Genomic DNA, 18,483 nt, shown 5'->3' on the forward strand with positions numbered 1-18,483 from the left:
GCAGGTGTCATCGAACGGGGCATGGTAGCATGGTGCCCACGCCCGGGTCAGAGCAGGTGAAAGAATGCGGCACTCCAACGCGAAGCCTGCAGAGCAAAACCTTGTCACAGCAAGCAATTCTACTGTGGAGCCCCTTCCACATGGTGGGATGAGGGCAAGTGTGGCGCGACGAGATCGTCCTCCCGTTGGAGGAAGTTTTCTAATGGACCGGTTACCTGCCAGAGGCCTAGGAATATACGCAGGGCGACAAGCCTAATCCCCTGTAATGTGAGTGGGGGGCGTATTCCGCCGAACCCACAACAGCCGGAGAGGGCAGGGGTACGTGTCTAGTGGTGTGCGGATGTCCCTTGAAATAGTGCAATTGTTGTATACTCGGCGTAAATTCCTTATCGCCGCCGTGGAGTCCGCATCAAGAGGCAGGATGCAAACTACGGGGGCGTGCTTTAGGGCCGGCTTGAGTGCCTGTAGGCCATCCCGGATGGCTGTGAGCTAAGCCAGTAGAGATGGCAGGGTGAGGAGGGTTTGCTAAAGGCAAGTTTGAGAGGCGTCAGGGCAGACAGGACACCGCATCGCAGTAGATAAAACGTCATCATAGGCCCCAGCGTCCACAAAGACCTCTACCGCCTCGTACTGTGTCTCAAGCGTCAGTAGTGATATTCTCGCACATGCTTTGTCGGTAGATCGAGTGTGAAGTCGAGTCAGTGTTCGATTGTCGGCAACCTGGTGATACAGCTTTGGCAGCCTGGTTAAACGGCGATCTGGTAAAGCAGGTGGGGAACAGCCCATATAATAGCTAGCTAAGGCCCTTGCTTCCGCAGCAAGAGTTCGTTATGCATGTGGCCGGAGCTACGTTGTTCGACCAGCTCGTCAAGCGTGTTCAGCTGAACCTCACCTTCTAGCGATGGTATCGGGGTCATTCTAGAAAGGCAGGTGATGGTGCGTATTGCGGCTTTGTTAATAGCTCAAGTCGCGCCCACTTTGTCTGAGTCATCTACTGGAATTGGGCCCGACAAACCAGTCTAGGCTGCAGTACTGACCTCACCAGCAGACGAGCCATCTTGAAGCAGGAGCCACCAGACTTCTCCTACATGCGTCTAATCGTCGTCGACACGAGAAATTACGATTTGCTAAACAGCTTCGCTGTTAAAAAGTTAGTAGCAACTAGTACACCTTTGATACAGTTTGTGCGGAAGCCCGTGTACGCATTTAAAATTGCTGTGGATAACCTGTCTTTCTTTTAGGCAACATAGAAATAACAAAAAAGTACTATCATTCATTCGCCCTAATAGGGAGTCCAAACACGGATATGTTTGGGAGCAACAGCTGGTGATACGTTGTTAAAATAGATATTTTCATACAAAGCCGTTAGTGTATACAATGTACTGTTGTTGTTGGCGTGGGTCGTTTTACTGTGGCCATGGCCAAGCATCCACCCCCGGCATCGTAGCTCCCGTGCTGCCAAGCAAAGATCTGAAAAGTAAATTGACGTTGAGAAGATCACGGGCTTTGAGAATCCTACTTAAAGCCTTTGCCTTTCATGGAGGAAAACATGAAGCACTGGTGGACTAGTATATGTTGTAACGATTTATAGTTGCACGTAGTTTATTCGTCTTTTGGACACTTTTAAGGCCCCGGAAACAGAAGGAACGTCTTTCCATAGCGACATTTTCTCCACGCCCTTATCTGCATAAGAAGCCCCGCCCCCCCCCCCCCCCCCCCATGTTCGGATGCTCTCGATTTCTTTTTGTTTTGAGCAGACCTTATGGAAAGCTATTGTTCTATCGCTGTACGTCAACTATGGGCGCTCTGGGCACGTCCGTCTGACGGACGTCTGTATTTATTTTTTTGGTCCTGTTGCATAAAAATATATTGTCTCCACTTTTCTAACGCAAGAAACAAAAAAATATTTCGAGAAAACCAAGGCGATAGGTCACCTTGAAGATTCGGAGCAGCTTGAAGAGTACCAATGGCCGGTTGTATTCGGAGTGACATGACAAGATTGATTCAAGCGCTGTAACAAAAACCCAATATGACCAGCTTTGTCCTCACTCGGTCCCTGCGTTCCGAGCGTGCAAGGCCGGGTCTGTGAAAAATGGCCGCCTTCGGTATCTGTGCCGCGTCCTTCCTGCTCTTGGCCTTGGCCACACAAGCATATGGTGAGTTCTAAGAGAAATTTTGCCTAACCAATGTGACTGTAAAACTTTGTTGAGAGTCTGAATGATGTTCGTTAGACACATTATGAGCAGAAAAAACTTCGTCCTGCGAAAAAAAATTTCTGTAGTGATAGAAAAAAAGGGGATGCATTCGTTAGCTTAAGAAGAATCATCTGTTCGAAGTGGGTGGAAAACGTTCACGTAATCCATAAATATACGTATGCCAAGGTAGAAGAAAAATTGATTCAAAACTAAGCTCCCCACTCCGATTACGATAATCCTATATTCTCATCAAAAGCAAGGTTCTTCCTAAACTAAAGGTCTGAAAAAAGTAAAAGCGTGTCGGCAATCAACGCCCATCTCAACATCTTCAATTCGGAAGCCGTTATTGCAAGTGCTTATGCAAAAAATTGTTTAAGGGCTCTTAGTGAGAAAACAGAGCATTATGAACGCTTCGTCCTTGCCTTAGCAGATTGAAGTATAGATCCTAAATTCCAAGACACCATTCTCACCCACTCCATTCAAACTTGTTTCCCGAAAAACAGCCTACCAAGGCTCTGTTTCCCTTCCATCATGCCCTTTCAGCATTTGGTTAACGTTGCAGGGCCAGGATGTCGCCAGTCTGTCGGAGGAGCTAAAAACTGCACGTAGATTTAGCATGCTTCAGTATGTAAGCCGATTAGGTGAAATAGGTTGACTATTCATTTAACGCAATGGTTATTAACAGACCCGGGGTATGATGGAGTGAAGAACTAAGAAAGTTGGAGGACATAGGATGTACATGAAAAAAGCCCGATAGAAGGAGATATTTGGGGAAGATCCCCGTCCTTACCTGGATACAAAAAGACTGATGATGATGATAATATTGCACAAGTCCTGGGATGATATCCCAGAAAGCCCGAGATTGAGCGGAACTCGGGAAACACGAGCTCTCGCGACGCCCACGTAACGTGCTGATAATATTTCGAGGCCGAATTCAACCGCTTTAAAAATGAAATTCATGCTATTTCCTGATTACTGAGGTGGCGTATTCGGTCCACGGCAGCGCGTTCCAAGGAGGCGCGACAAGCGCGTGACTTATCTTTCACTGCGTTCTCTCGCTCCACTGCTGCAATGGTGGCTACTCGGGGCAAGCTAAGCCAACTACACTACTTATCGCGCTTCAATTTTAATAATCTGAATTTCACTACAAAGTTAATTTATGTTTATTTGAGGTATTCTTATCAGCTTTTTGTTTGGAATTTGCCGTCCTAAGAAGCAATTTCTGCCCATTGCTTCGGTCGGTGACAGACAGTGCGATCACGTGACTAAGGCCGACTGGCAAAAAAAGCAATTGGGTAATAGAAACGCCCCCATTCAAATTAATTGCTGCTCGGTGTTATGGAAACTCTCCGTCCGCTTTCAGATACGAAATTTCCCAAGGGCACGTAAGGCTGTTTACGTGATTTTAAACCGAAAGCTTGGCGATACCTAATAAGAACTGTTACACTGTACTTGCGCTACTTATGAACAACTCATATTTGCACTTGCGATAATTCTTAAAGGATATATTGCACTTGCGTATTTTTCCTTGCTTTTATTTCTTAGTCTTTTGGCATGAAGTTTAGCATTACTTCGACCGGCTTATTTTGTGCTACACCGTGTTTTCGTCAGTTTCTATTCTTTCTTATCGTAGTGTACTCATCAGCAAGAAGGCTGGCACATACCACCACACACCACAACCTCCCTATAATCGGAGTTCTGCGCGACTGGTGTGCACCTGTCCTCCTCATGTGCTATCACGTTCATGTGTCACGCGGCACGCATTATTGAACAATTTTTACTTTTCCAATTCACAGTTCTGTGAATTTTCATAAACCGAGCCCATTCGCTCCTAACAGCTCCCAGTTTCGGGCAAGTAACCCAATTGGGCATGAGATACGAAGAAAGGAATGGCAACAGCCCCAGCTTTCGAAGTTTGTTTCCTTTATTATTTCACTTTGCTGTTTACAGCTTTTGATGGTTCACAACTTTCGACGAACCTACAGTAGCTTGGTTTTTTTTTATGGGATCTATATCTTCCCCTCTTTCTTGTGTCACGCTGTTTCTTTCAGACTCAACTCTTCCTTTCACAAGCTTTGCATGCTACGCTCCATGCCATAGCACAAAGACGCTAGACAAAACCCATTGAAATGCGCAAAGATCACCTCCGATAAAAAACACACGCCGTTGATCACATACTAGCCTACGAGTAAACTTTCCGCAAGAATGGTGTGACAAGAAACGCCTCAAGAAAACCGTCTGCCCGCTCATGATAAACGAAACCCATGGTCATGCAACGCCACATTGGAAAGTTTTACTAGCGGATGATAGCTCAAGCCCGGCCACTCGATGGAAACCTCCTTTCCATCAAGCGGTCGCATCTGAAGTTTAGGCTGTGGCTGCAGACGGATGAACGCATGGTAGAGCTTGCGGAAGCCGCCATGTCCGGCGAACCACCTAAAAACAGCGATCAGCATGTTTGCAGTAGTCCTATTCAGCACATACAGACTCACTGTCGACTGGGGGTGGTCGCTGGTGCGGTTGCTACCAACGCTTACGTGGAGGATGTGTGTCGCACAAAAACCGCAGCGCACTTGCTCCTCGGAAGTCATAGAGCGAAAGCTCCATCAAAGTCGTGATAAGGGGGGGTGTCGGGAGCCAGATGGCTGTACAGCCAATGCATAGTGATTTCGAGGGACAAAAAAAGGCTTGAAATTCGTCTTACACTTAAAAAATCTGTCAGGATAAATATATGCCTGCTGTGGAGAGAGGGAAAAATTAACCACGCCGCCGCAGCCGCCATCCCGGGCCTCACGAGTTCAACTAGGCCATGCAATATCCATCCCCCCTTTCGTCCGAGTTCTCGTGTCAATCACGCATACCCAGCCCATTCATGGGCGCGGCGAAGCGACCGAGGCCCCACCCAACCATGGCTGCCATGGCGTCCACTTCGCCGCTGGGGTAGCGCCGCAGCCACGAAGTCACTTGCATTTGATTCTCCGGTCACATAGCTTAGCTGCAAACAATGAACGAAGGAAGTACCACGCCGCCGTCAGTCAAATGCTGCCACAATCCCGGGGGAGTTCAGTGCGAACAAAGAGTTCACTCTAGTCCAACGATAGGAGCAGCCAATACAAGATTTTCCCACGGCAGACGAATTCATACACAGAAAAACACAATCGACGACAGATGACACACCTTCAACGTCTAAAACACACTCGTAAGACGTTGAACACGCTCATGACCCGCCTAATTGGGGCGATGTCTTATACGACGCCCACCGTCCGCACGTAAACAAAGCCGGTCACGTTTGCAATCGGGAGAAAGGCGTGTTCTTTTCGCTACAGTGAACTGCTTCACTTACTTGGCTTGGGCTGGCACTGAGCGGCACTGGAGCCACCCTCAAACAACGTAGCAAACACATTCACTGGAAGAACAGAACACCGACAAAATACGGGCCGCGCTACGCAGCTATAAAAGGGCGGAGCTTTAAAATAAGGCTAGGGCCACACTGGAGTTTTAAAATGAATAGCTGGGTTATCTACTTTACGCAACGGATTGCATATTGCAGCTTGATTCTACATGCCGATTCATGCGAATGCTCGCACAAGCCGTGCTTTTTCAACGTGAGTAGCCTCAACTGGGCGCTCTGACAGTGCCAAGCGTGCTTAGCGCAATTGCGCCGGTGTCGCTTGAGGTGTATCGGATGCTGTACTATCACTACTTTGGTAACTCGAGCAACTGAAAGCTCGGGAGCGATCTATCGCTGGTGTTCTGGAATAGCTCCCCTGATCCAAGACAGCAATGTTAGAAGCATGTACGTCCAAATCCAAAATCATGATATAGCACAAAGAATATTTAAATCAATTGTGACATGATAACGCTAATCTGTGCGGCACTCGCGAAGTGTGTTTGCATTATCTCTTTGGCTATTAAAGGTGGAACTAAGCACCTGAATAACAACCCAACGTGAAATAAAGTACCGAATGTGTAGTCTTGCAAAATAAAGACGGTAATATTTAGGACACGTTTATTTCAGCAAGGCTTTTAAGTAAGTGCTTAAAACGAAGGTCAATAAAGTCCGAAAATCTTGGTGCGTAGAGGTTGCAGTTGAGTAATGCCCTACTACGTCTCTCACATATCATGTCGCAATATTGCAGCAAAGGGGAACACCGGCGTCTATATACCATGTTTATATACCATGTGGTTACAGTGTACGGGGGTAGTAGGGATGAATTAAATAACATATTCATATAACGCAAAAAACAATCCAAAAATATTAGCTATTAGTCATTAGAATAAAAATTAATAATACGACTGCTGGGATATTTCTTACAGCTTCAATTGCAGTTCAATGTTTGGGTAGTCCTAAGCACCGTTACAAGATATACGCCAGCAAAGGCCAGCGCTATAGCCCTTTTTCTCTGTCATGTATGTTTCCATAGTACAAACTAGTGCTGCTACTCTGAGGTTACTATCGCAATCGGCAGAACGCCGTGTACTGCTCTAATCCGCCGTGTTGGCACATCCAGCGAGTTGCTTCTACTGCATCTCCTGCAGTATCTCTTCACCTGGAAATTCGTTGTCTGACTTTGAGGCCGTGTTGCTCCACAGTCTGTGATGTGGTTTTTTTGTGAATTCTAAATGAAAGGGAAAAAGATAGAGAAACGGCAGCTTTAATTAATTGTTTTTTAACAAAGAAAGTGTAGTTTGCTGACGAAGAAAATTCAAAGCAGGCCAAAACAGTGAAATCTTCCAGGTAATGGAAGCCATTTTCTTCGGTTCACATAGGTTGCAGCCAGGGTATCCAGCACCTCCCGCATTATTCGAGTAAACAAAGCTTTTCCAATTTTATTGAAGGAACAATAATGATTGCATAACTAGCGCAAACATATGTGAGTGCATTAGGGTACACTAATTGCCGTGTAAATTGTTGCATGAACTGATTACTCTCAACTTCGTCGGTCTTCTCATTTTCGTACCCTGACTAGTGACAATTTATGTCCTCACAAAGAAGTATAAAGGTGCATTTTCACCGTCTCGGACTTCGATCAAAAGTTCTCGGGTGCAAATAAAAATAAAAAATTCTGCAGCGTTTTTCTATGCGGAAAGTGGGAATGGACAGAATGCCGAAACAGTAACAAGCAAAACCACGCGTTCTATGCGGTGCTGATACCTAAGCCACACCTTCAAACACACCCTCCCATGCCACAGGAAAATTTAAAGGCTAGCATGGTCTCTTAAGCTGCGTTCAAGTTCACCAGGAGCATGATAGGTTAGTATGGAAGCAGTTTATTTCCAGGTACAAAGCAAACAGAATCGGAGAGAGAGAGAGAGAGAGAGAGAGAGAGAGAGAGAGAGAGAGAGAGAGAGAGAGAGAGAGAGAGAGAGACTTTGTTCATGGCTGAGTCAGACGGTTGGGGTGCCCCTTCGGAGATGAGGGGTCTGGGTCTCCAGAGCCGAGCATCGGAGAACCTGTTCCCAGGGGGTGGGTGCGGGGAAAGCACGGAAGGGGGAAGAGAGCCACTTACAAGGGAGCGTAGCTAAGTGTGACGGGCGCCGCAGAGTCGGCTGAGTAGGGCAGGGAAGGCAGGGGGAAAAGGGAGTGGCGGTCACTACCCCGTACAAAAAGACTCTAAAAGGCGTGGTAACAAAAAGAAGTCGCAATTTTACACGGGGTAAATAAAATAACAAAATCAACACTAAAATAAAACTAAGAAAATATGGTGACGCAAACATTAGCGAAAAGGAAATGTTCTGCTTAAAGAACTAGTTTGTGGCATCACAAAGGTGGCGGTGGCATCTTTTGGAGTTTTTCAGGAATATAGCCTCCACAGTTCTGGACTTCAGAGCTGCCTTTGCAAAGTTGTCTTCATTGGCGTCCTTGCTAGGACTACAACAGGGCTCAACATGGTAGAAAAGGCGCTGAGCTTGTAGCTAAGCTGTCTAAAACGGGAGGCTAAAATAGAACACAGTGCAAGCCGATTTTGCGTGTTTTCTGTGAAATTAAAGCTAACCCTCCTACACCTGTGCGCTGATGTTAGAGAAAAACTGACCCTTCATCATCCGCAAGCCAAGCCTCAATCACATGAGCGCACTTCTACAGAAATGCGCAGCCATTCATCGGAATAAAATGTTATACAGGTTCTAAATTTTTTATAACAAGCCAAGTTATTTAGCAGCGTTTATTGGGATCAGTCAATAAATCAACCAATCAATCAATCAATGTTTATTAGTTTGCCCAGGAACAACCGGAGGGCCTTTGTGCTGGCTCACGAGAAAAAAAAAACAAAAGTAAAGAGGTGACTCAGGACGTGTCGATCTCACACACAAAAAAAATAAAATACTGTTGGGTACACTGAACGACAATTACACGCTTTGACAAACACACACATACACCCCCCACACAGACGCATATATATATATATAAATATATATAGTAAGGAAATGAGGGGCTCGTTGAGGAAATACAGAAAGATAGGTCGGAAGTCTACAACGCCAAAGGAGGCATAGGGGTGTGGTTAGGCTTGAGTTGGGCCCCCACTCTGGGTGCGTGTTTTTCTTTCTTTCCTTCTTCCGTATATTCAGTAATAATAAAAAAATGTTAACTTCATTAACCGTAGTTAAAAAAAGAGCCTAACCACACCCCTATGCCTCCTTTGGCGTTGTAGACTGCCGACCTATCTTTCTGTATAAATATATATATATAAATATATATATATATATATATATATCTTTACCGAGTCCCTCGTCCCGTATCTCTCTGTTCTGCTATATATATATATATATATATATATATATATATATATATATATATATATATATATATATATATATATATATATATATATATATATATATATATATATATGTGTGTGTGTGTGTGTGTGTAGCGAATCTGCATAGGAAATGGGGGGCTCGTTGAAAATAAGACAGAAATAAGAATTGGCAGTCCAGAAGACCTCGGAAAGCAAAGGGGAGGATGTAGTAGCTCAAGATAAAGAACTTGGAAAATAAGAAAGTGCAGAAAAAATGCCCGCCAGGTGGGATCCGAACCCACGACCTCCAGAATACCGGTCTGGTGCGATAACCACGACGCTACCGGCGGGGCTACTTTAGCCTCCACTTTCTGGGCTATTTATGTTCAGGTGTTTTTGTTTCCTGCGCTTTGGGGTGGTAGCCAGCGCCAATCGGACTACTCGGGGTGAAGGGGGACCTTCTTTTTAACCCCCGGGCCGTGACTCGAGCGTCTACGACATGTCGAGAGTGGTCGACCAGCGTTGTCGCACCAGGTTATCGCGCCAGACCGCTATTCTGGAGGTCGTGGGTTCGGATCCCACCTGGCGGGCATTTTTTCTCCACTTTCTTATTTTCCAAATTCTTTATCTTTAGCTACTACATCCTCCTCTTTGGTTTCCGAGGTCTTCTTGACTGCCAATTCTTATTTCTGTTTTATATATATATATATATATATATATATATATATATATATATACAGTGAAAGAGAAGACTAAAGGGTAACGAACGAAAATGTATTACCGTTTCGGCTTCGGAGAAGCCTTCGTCAGAATTCTGACGAAGCCTTCGTCATTCTGACGAAGGCTTCTCCGAAGCCGAAACGTTAATACATTTTCGTTCGTTACCCTTTAGTCTTCTCTTTCACTGTATATTTTTTACCGGCCCCATCGTACTTCATTCATACGCTATATATATATATATATATATATATATATATATATATATATATATATATATATATATATATATATATATATATATATAGTTAAGAGAAAAGGTTCCTGGCTTAGAGGTTAGCTGTACGATAGAGAAGTCAAACTGAAAAACATAACAACATTTATTCTAACGTTTCGACCGGCCCCCGGTCGAAACGTTAGAATAAATGTTGTTATGTTTTTCAGTTTGACTTCTCTATCGTATATATATATATATATATATATATATATATATATATATATATATAACACAGAAATAAGGGTTGGCAGTCGAGAAAACCTCGGAAAGCAAAGGGGAGTATGTGGTAGATCATCGAAACAGATTAAGAATTTGGAAAGAAAGAAAGAAAGTGAAGAAAAAATGCCCGCCAGGTGGGATCCGAACCCACGACCTCCAGAATACCGGTCTGGTGCGATAACCACTACGCTACCGGCGGGGCGACTTTCCCCTTCACTTTCTGGGCTATTTATTTTAGGTATTTTTGTTTCCTGTGCTTGGGGGTGGTGGCCATCGCCATTCGGACTACTCGGGGTGAAGGGGACCTTCTTTTTAACCCCCGGGTCGTGACTCGAGTGTCTACGACATGTCCAGAGTGGTCGACCAGCTTTGAACCCTCTTAAGCTCCCTATGGCACCAAGACTGCCGGAACAGAGGCCCTCGCTATGCATGTAGCGAATCAGAATTATATATATATATATATATATATATAAATCTAGCGAAAGATAAACTCACAAAGCGCGCAAAAATAGTATAAGTAAAGAGTCGGATACACAGCAAGAACAATAACAAACAATGTTTACTTACGTAGCGGCAACGGGACTTGCCTTGATCAGAGTAAAGTTACATGATTTTGCTGTCGCAAACGTTTTGAACACATTTCTTATATAGGTTTGCATAAAACTGTGAGAAGGAGCGGAAAATGTTTCGGAAATGGAGAGTGTGCATACAGTCCGGCTACGCCTATGTTACAACATCAACAAACAAACAAACAAACAAAAAATAATAAAAAAAGGGGGGGGGAGCGAGAGAGAGAAAAAGGGGGTGGATTTTGGACCCCAGCCCTCCGTGCCACATGCCCTTACAACCTTCGAAAGAATCGGCATAGCAGCAACTGACTACAACACAAAAAAACAAGTAACGCGGCCTCCTTCCCCGTTTCAAGACAGTTTTTAAAGCTAAGAAAAATCACCGAAAAGCGCATACGTTCCGAATTGCACGTTTCCGCTCTTGCACAGTACTTGACTACCGCGGTCGCTCCCAGGGGTCTTAGGATTAGAATAAAACCTGCTACTACCAAACTCTCCCCGTCCAAATGAATAAGTGGAAACAGGTACTCGATAAAGCATCTTTACAATTATCCGAAATAATCCTCAATCACTACGAAACTACGGCCCATTCTCTCCGAAAGAAAGAGGAACTACTTAGTCAGGAACTAATCAAAAGAGAGTTAAACCTTTTAAGCAACTACGTATCTAAGACGGCCTCCGCCATATCCCGAACAAAAGAGCGAAAGTTTAACGGAGATAAGATTTCTAACACTGGCCACATGCGTAAGAACCTAACAAGCTCCGGCACTAGTAACTGCCCCAACTCTGACAATACGGCCGATAATGTCACTACGACTGTAATAAATGCTTCGACTACTGCACCCGAAACAGTTCAGTTAAATCCCTCTACCCATAATTTTCCCTCGCCTGCCGTCACAAAAGAAAACCTTACCGGGAATGTAATGAACCTTTCAAGTATAACCCTCTCCCCAGCTCAGATGAACGTCTTGTGAAAGGGCCTAAACTTTTGCCCGGCTACTGGTGGTTTTGATGAATTTCAACTTTTTAAGGACTTAGATAACTTCGCCAGAAACATGAGGCTACGAGAATACTTCTACGATCACCCCGCGACGGAAGAAGCCCGCAGAACCCTACCTAGCTATAAGCACTGGACCCCTCCCACACAGCGTGATAGTTGCCTCGACATGTACATCAAAGCTGTCCAACGCGATGTGCGAAAAGCATACCAAACACAAATTTCTTTCCGCCACAACATGACTACCAACGAAAAGAAAGCCCTAGAGGAACTCGCAAGCTGTCCCGACATAATTATTAAACCTGCCGACAAGGGAGGCGCAATCGTAATCCTTGACAAAACCGACTATGTTAACGAGGCCAATAAGCAGCTATCAGTATCGACGTTCCATAAAGCACTACCCAATGATCCCATTCAAGATTATCAGCAAATTGTCAAAGATAAACTTGCTGAGCTTGTTAAAAATAAAACAATAAATGAAACCACGGCTCGTTCCCTGATCCCCTTAAGCCCAGTAGCCGATAAATTCTATCTTCTCCCAAAGATTAACAAGGTGAACAACCCCTGGGCGCCCCATCGTTTCTGGCATTGGCACTGTTACCGAAAACCTCTCGCGCTATGTGGATAATCTCATTTGCGACATTCCGCCCAGCTTTCGCTCCTTTATTAAGGATACCAATGACTTTCTCTCAGACATCTAAAAAATTGAAATTCCTGATAACTGCCTTCTAGTCACCCTTGATATTGCGTCACTGTATACTAACATCCCCCATGAAGATGGCATCGCCGCTGTATCCCTTGTGTATGAGCAGTCATCGTGCGACAAACCTATCGCTTCTTCTGCTCTCCAAACATTCCTTAGGCTTATTCTTGAACTTAAGTATTTTGAGTTCGACGGAGTTCATTACGTGCAAGTCAGCGGAACGTCAATGGGAACTCGAATCGGACCTAACTACGCTAATATCTTTATGGCTCACCTCGAATCAAACTTTCTTGACACCCAAAATTTAAAGCCAATGTACTATAAAAGGTACATTGATGACATATTTATGATCTGGCCACACGGTGAGGCGGAGCTCCTCACCTTCATTAAGGCATTCAACCTAGCCCATCCTAGTATTTCCCTTGCTCATTCCTATTCGGAACACAGTGTAAACTTTCTGGACGTCACCGTTACTACCTTCCAAGGTCGGCTTCAAACTAAACTGTATAGAAAACCGACAGACACGCGGCAGTATTTGCACTTCCGAAGTAGCCATGTCAGACACTGCAAGACAGCAATACCTTACAGCCAAGCCCACCGATTTAGGAGAATTTGCTCAAACCAAGCCGACTTTGACTCAAACTGTCGAGAACTCAAGACCGCCCTCCTGAATAAAAAATACCCGGAAAAAATTATCGACGACGCTTTTGTGCGAGCCAACCAATTAGATCGTAACGAAATCTGTAAGAAAAAAGCCCCGAACGGGAACCCGCAAACTAACTTAGTTTTAACCCACTCATCCTCCGCTCCAAGAGTGTCAACCGTGCTAAAAAAACATCACAATATCCTAATGCAAAGTGACCGCTTAAAAAGCATATTCCCCGAACCACCACGCGTTGTCTACCGTCTACCGGAGTAATAAGAATTAGGTGACTTTCTTACTAACTCTCGTATCAACCGACCGGCAACTACTGGCTGCATGCCCTGCAATAAACCCCGATGTAAAGTATGCCCACACATGACCACTACACAGCGCGCCACCAGCACGGCTTCAGACTACTACGTAAATATAAAAGGTAACTTTAACTGTGACTCCGCTAATGTCGTATATCTTCTAGAGTGCACTGTTTGTAGGCAACAATATATCGGCCAAACTGAAACGCCCTTCCGAATACGGTTCAATAATCACCGCTCTCATGCAAAAAGCTGCCCTTATTTGAACCTGTCAAGACAGGTGAACAGTCCCGGGCATGCATATATATATATATATATATATATCGCATTGTAGTGCCCATAGCAACAAGGCAATGCAATCGGGCGGGTATTGTGCATGCCCACACACCTGAAAGAGAAGAGGAATACGCACATTGAATAATGTTAAGTCGTAAAAAAACGGATTGATCTAAGATGGCTTCGCGTGAGATCAAAATGTGTGTCTTATAAAACTCGTTTTGTGAAATTGCCTGGAAACTTTTTATGTATTGTATGTTCTTAAAACATTTACTATACCTATATGTGAGGCAAATCCCGTTGCTCGATTCAGGGTTTCTGACGTCACCCATCGCTCTACAAGGAAGTGTGCGGGACAACGACATTCATCGCGACGCGTTGCATTTCGTGCACTTTTCAACAACGACACGCTGCCGCGCATGGTACGCCTCTGTATGCGGCGCTGATATCTTGCGTTACAGGCTATTTTGTCTAACCCCTTTTCTGTCCCTGGTGAAAACTTGAAAATATTTGCACAATCGCAAACCACATATACTGTACAAATGATTCCAGTACTTTCTTCAAGAATGAAGTTTTCGTGACGCCAAAAATTGTCTTAAGAACATTCTGTTTTGGTAGCACGTAAACAGTCAGTCTGTAATAAGGAAGGCAGACGAAATGTAACCAGTATTGCACCCTTAAAAGGAAGAGGTAGGGAGGGCACACAAAACGTTTTCTTCAATAATTTATTTTCACACGGTGCTCAAAAAACGTAAATTCTGCCATGTGTTGCCAAGCTTGTTGCCCCTTAAACATAAATACGTGTTAATCGACCAGATTTAAGGGAAATCTCCAAGGTGGAGTAAGTTTATGTAAAAGAAAGTTTGGCATCCACCTAAATGCAGCCATACGGCTACATACGGTAGCCGTATGGCTGCATTTAGGTGGATGCCAAACTTTCCTTTACATGAATACGTGTTGCAATAAAAATGTTTCATCAGCACGTTCTCTTTTGTTTATATCCCCTACATGACTGCACTGGTTGCTTTTATTCGTGAACTGCACGACGTATTTTACGAAATTTATTCATCCGTCAGATAAATACACAATTCAGTGAACAACGAACAGTTTCATTTCAACGCTCGTGTTATGTAAGGACGTTTAATTCTAGAATGCAGTGTCAGAAAACCAGGCTGACTTATTGAAACTATAAACATGAAAAATTGAGTTTTCGCGGAGAATGTTTTTATATCTAGAGGGGCAAACTTGTATGGTCCTGAAGTAAACCATTAGGAAATGCTCTGTGCAAAAACAATTTGATCAAAAAAGAATTAGTCAAGGATGTGTGATGTTAACGTACAACAAAAAAACGTTAATATATTTGAATGTTCCTTCAAGTCGCATTCTAGTGCTTTGTGCGGTCATTTATATTATACCTAATTGCGCCTTGATAATTATGTAAAACTTGTCGTCTCGTGACACATCCGGTTGTGCCCAGATACTGACGGGGCGATTACACGACCTTTGATGAGAAGCAGTTCATTTCTGTTAAACTGCAAGCTTGAAGCTACAAAACAATTTCGGCGTACACACATGGATTCATTTTTTTTTTCTCAAAGAGTACTGTCCATCGATTTTTGCGACTGGTTAATGCGCGGACTAAACGTATTCACCGGGGAAATGTATTCAAAGCACTACTGAAAATATTCCGGCGTTACTGAAAGTTTATTTTTACTTTTTTGTCATTCCAGGACACAGTAACGACGATTTCTTCAACAGTGGCTTCTGGAATGACGACTTCTGGGGAAGTTCAGGTACTCGGAGAAGCCGCCCTGACGGTTTCTGGAACGACATGTTTGGAGAATGGGATTCAGGACGAAGCCCGAGCAGTCGCTCTTGGAGCGGATCATCCAGTAGCGGAGGCTATGGCGGCCGTGGTTCATTATACGGACCATGGGGCTATGGCGGAAGAAGCGCGAGTGGGTCATGGGGCGGCTCTTTTGGTGGCGGCTACGGCGGAGGTGCTCCTGGAGAAGGCTACTATGGAGGAAGCGGAGGTGGCCTTGGCAGCGCCAGCTTGAGTGGAGCAAGAAGTTACGCTGGCAGCGCGTCAGGCGGAGGAGTATCTCTCGGCGGAGGGAGTGGACGCTTCTTGCCAGGCAGTTCATCTCGTGCTGGTGAGTATTAGGTTTTGTAACGAATTGGTTTTGTAAACAAAGATTTCCGGAATGTTGATGTGTGTCGCTTACGAGTGTTAGGACAAGCAATGTCAGATTGCTATAGTGTTCCGTGCTTATCCCTATACTCTAAACACCGATGCTTATATCTAAGCCCTCGAAGTTACATGTGTAAAGCACTGCTGTCGTTCGCACGAGCGCACCGGCCATACGCTGAGAAAAAGGGTCACTGGTGCAAACAAAAATGACAAAGTGTTTCTCCGAGCTATAAAACTTATTCGTTGGCAATGACTACTACGGCTCAGGAACTAACCCACTTACGCATAATACCAGCACGGCGCATGGTTTCGCTTCTTCACAAACAGCGCGACAGTGAACCGGATTTGAGGAATCAGACATCACTTCAAAGAATATGTTGGGGTGAACGATAGTGCCTGTTGCGCGTCAAAATAACAAGAAATTAAACTCTACTTCAGTTACTCGGCTGAGAGTAGGTGCTTAACGCTGAATTTTGCAGCAACATAGTTTATACAATGTATTTACGGCAACCTGAACTATTTTACTAAGTCTTCATGTTTCGCTTCAATAAAAAGTATAGTAAAAAACTAGTAGCTTACACAAGCAATCTTAAACGAGTAAACCTAACGCAAACCTTCAAATAGAAGGGAGAAGAACACCGAAATCCAATATTCAATCAAGTATTCCAGCTTTTCCTTCAAAACAAAATATGAGAATATTTAGGCTCAGCAGCAACGGTCGCTTAGTAAATAAAACGTCGGGCTGCTAAGCCCGTAAACGGGAAACCAATCTATGGAGCGAAGACTGTTTTCTAGAGGTGCTGGAGAACGAAGACGCCTTTTTTGTCGAGGTCTTAGCGCACGTTAAGTTTCCACAGCTGGCGTAAACTATTCGGAGGCTCTGCACATCGTCGGGCTTCTGACCCCCGGCATATACTTCGTTGCTTAAAATTCATAAATCAGAATAATTACGTTTATAATGCATGCACTAGTAAAATTCATTGCTGCACCCTAGGCACCACAGGTTTCAATTCGGCCCTTCTGTGTGAAGCGAGGTAAAACCCTATACATTAACCACATTTTCTTGGAAACTTTTCTATTCGCTGTTTCTTTTTGAGGCTCTATAGCTGTGGCATCGCTGCTGTTCATTCCAAATTACAAGTTAACAGGTAATTTTTCAGTCTTTACTCAAGCCTCGCGCACATAAATGATAAACTTTTGTCAGAAATTGCACCCCGGTTAAATTTCAACAACTTTCCTTTATGCTGGTAAAATAATTAGGCGTAACTTAAATCTGGCACCCACGTTATGCGAAGCCCTTTGTATATACACAGTGTTTTATGTTAGTGGCACCAAATTCTTACCTAAAATGTACGAACGCTAAATATATATGTAACATGAGATATATTCTACGTTTGGGGTGTGATTTTAAACCCGAATAGATAAAAACAATCAAGTTGTATTCTTTTACTGCTCTGAAGGCATCTGTGTATAAAAGGAGATAGGGTGAAAAAAGTCCATAAACGTTATTTAGGGTAACCGGGGGGTGACGATATCAAATCAATGCAGGTGCTTGTCTAAACTGATATTGTGGTTTCAAGTACGGCAATATAACGCTGAAGTTCCCCCTCAGGGAAGGAAACTCTTCTATCAGCTACTTTGCACTCGCCACAACCCCACTGGACAATACGCGTCATGGCTCAAACACCAATTTATAATAGGGTCAAAAAATTCTTAACGTATATTTCCTTTTATTCGATATTACATACTTGCCGAAAAGCACAAAAATAACAATGCGGGCCTAGAAGCGTGTATTCGTTCAGTGTAACCCTTCCAAGAATAAAGGCGTTATAGCCACGAGTTGCCTTCGGAAGGTACTTGAATATTCCATCAATGCTTCCAGCAGTACTCACCCGTGTAGGTATCAGGAGCAATTACGCCCTGAAAAGTCTGAACGAAGCTGTACTCTAAAATAACACAACGTAACAGCTTCGATTCCGGCATATTGGGGTATCCACTGTATTGTTCACATCTTCTGGTAGAAGGAAATGCAAATATTAGGCTTCGTTTTTTATTCGCTTGCTTTCGACAGCTGCTTATGCTGCACCTCAAAAAACACAGAACTTACAGAAACACCCAAGCGCTCATAATTATGCAGAGATTGCGACAACATTGATGTGTAATTGCCGAAGATGTCCTCTCATTATTATATGGATTCTTTGTTTTTTGCGGTCGGTTCTTCTTGTTTCCGTTACTAAGAGTAGACACATAACCCTGTTCGCATTACCAAAGTAACAGGCCGCAGCGTAGGGTAATTTAGCACCCACCAAATTGCTATTTCTTTAATTCAAATGCTATTTCTCTAATCAGAGGTGATGCAACACTTAGCGGCTCCGACCTTGGGGATGGTATGAATGCACACTTTATAAACCTGGCAAAGTACCCAACGGCCGCTCCTAATGTTTTAGATGTTACGGTTCCAACACTAATAGACACACATTTTTTTGCGCCCAACAAGCGTTGGAGTAGAATGATGTCTAATAAAAAAAACTACATAATAGACAGCTGCGTAATTGGTGAGATCAAACCACAACCAATAAAATTTCTGACCACGCTCGTTACTGAAGTTCTAGCAGTTATGATGAAGCCTAACATGAAAGCTGGGT

General features: G+C 44.0%; 1 protein-coding gene across 2 annotated transcripts in view; it reads left to right on the forward strand.

Moving 5' to 3' along the window:
• The first annotated feature begins 1,998 nt into the window (after nucleotides 1-1,998).
• LOC144150940 (uncharacterized) overlaps nucleotides 1,999-18,483 on the forward strand; it is a 48,769-nt gene continuing 32,284 nt past the window's right edge. For both annotated transcript variants that reach the window (XM_077682238.1, XM_077682239.1), the window contains exons 1-2: nucleotides 1,999-2,156; nucleotides 15,375-15,800. In XM_077682238.1, coding sequence (XP_077538364.1) covers nucleotides 2,093-2,156; nucleotides 15,375-15,800 — 490 coding nt within the window. In that variant the 5' untranslated portion in view covers nucleotides 1,999-2,092. The remainder of the gene's footprint in view (nucleotides 2,157-15,374; nucleotides 15,801-18,483) is intronic.

The sequence above is a fragment of the Haemaphysalis longicornis genome, unplaced genomic scaffold (assembly GCF_048455015.1).
Source record: "Haemaphysalis longicornis isolate Haplotype H1 unplaced genomic scaffold, Haemaphysalis longicornis Haplotype H1 scaffold_81, whole genome shotgun sequence".
NCBI lineage: Eukaryota > Metazoa > Arthropoda > Arachnida > Ixodida > Ixodidae > Haemaphysalis > Haemaphysalis longicornis.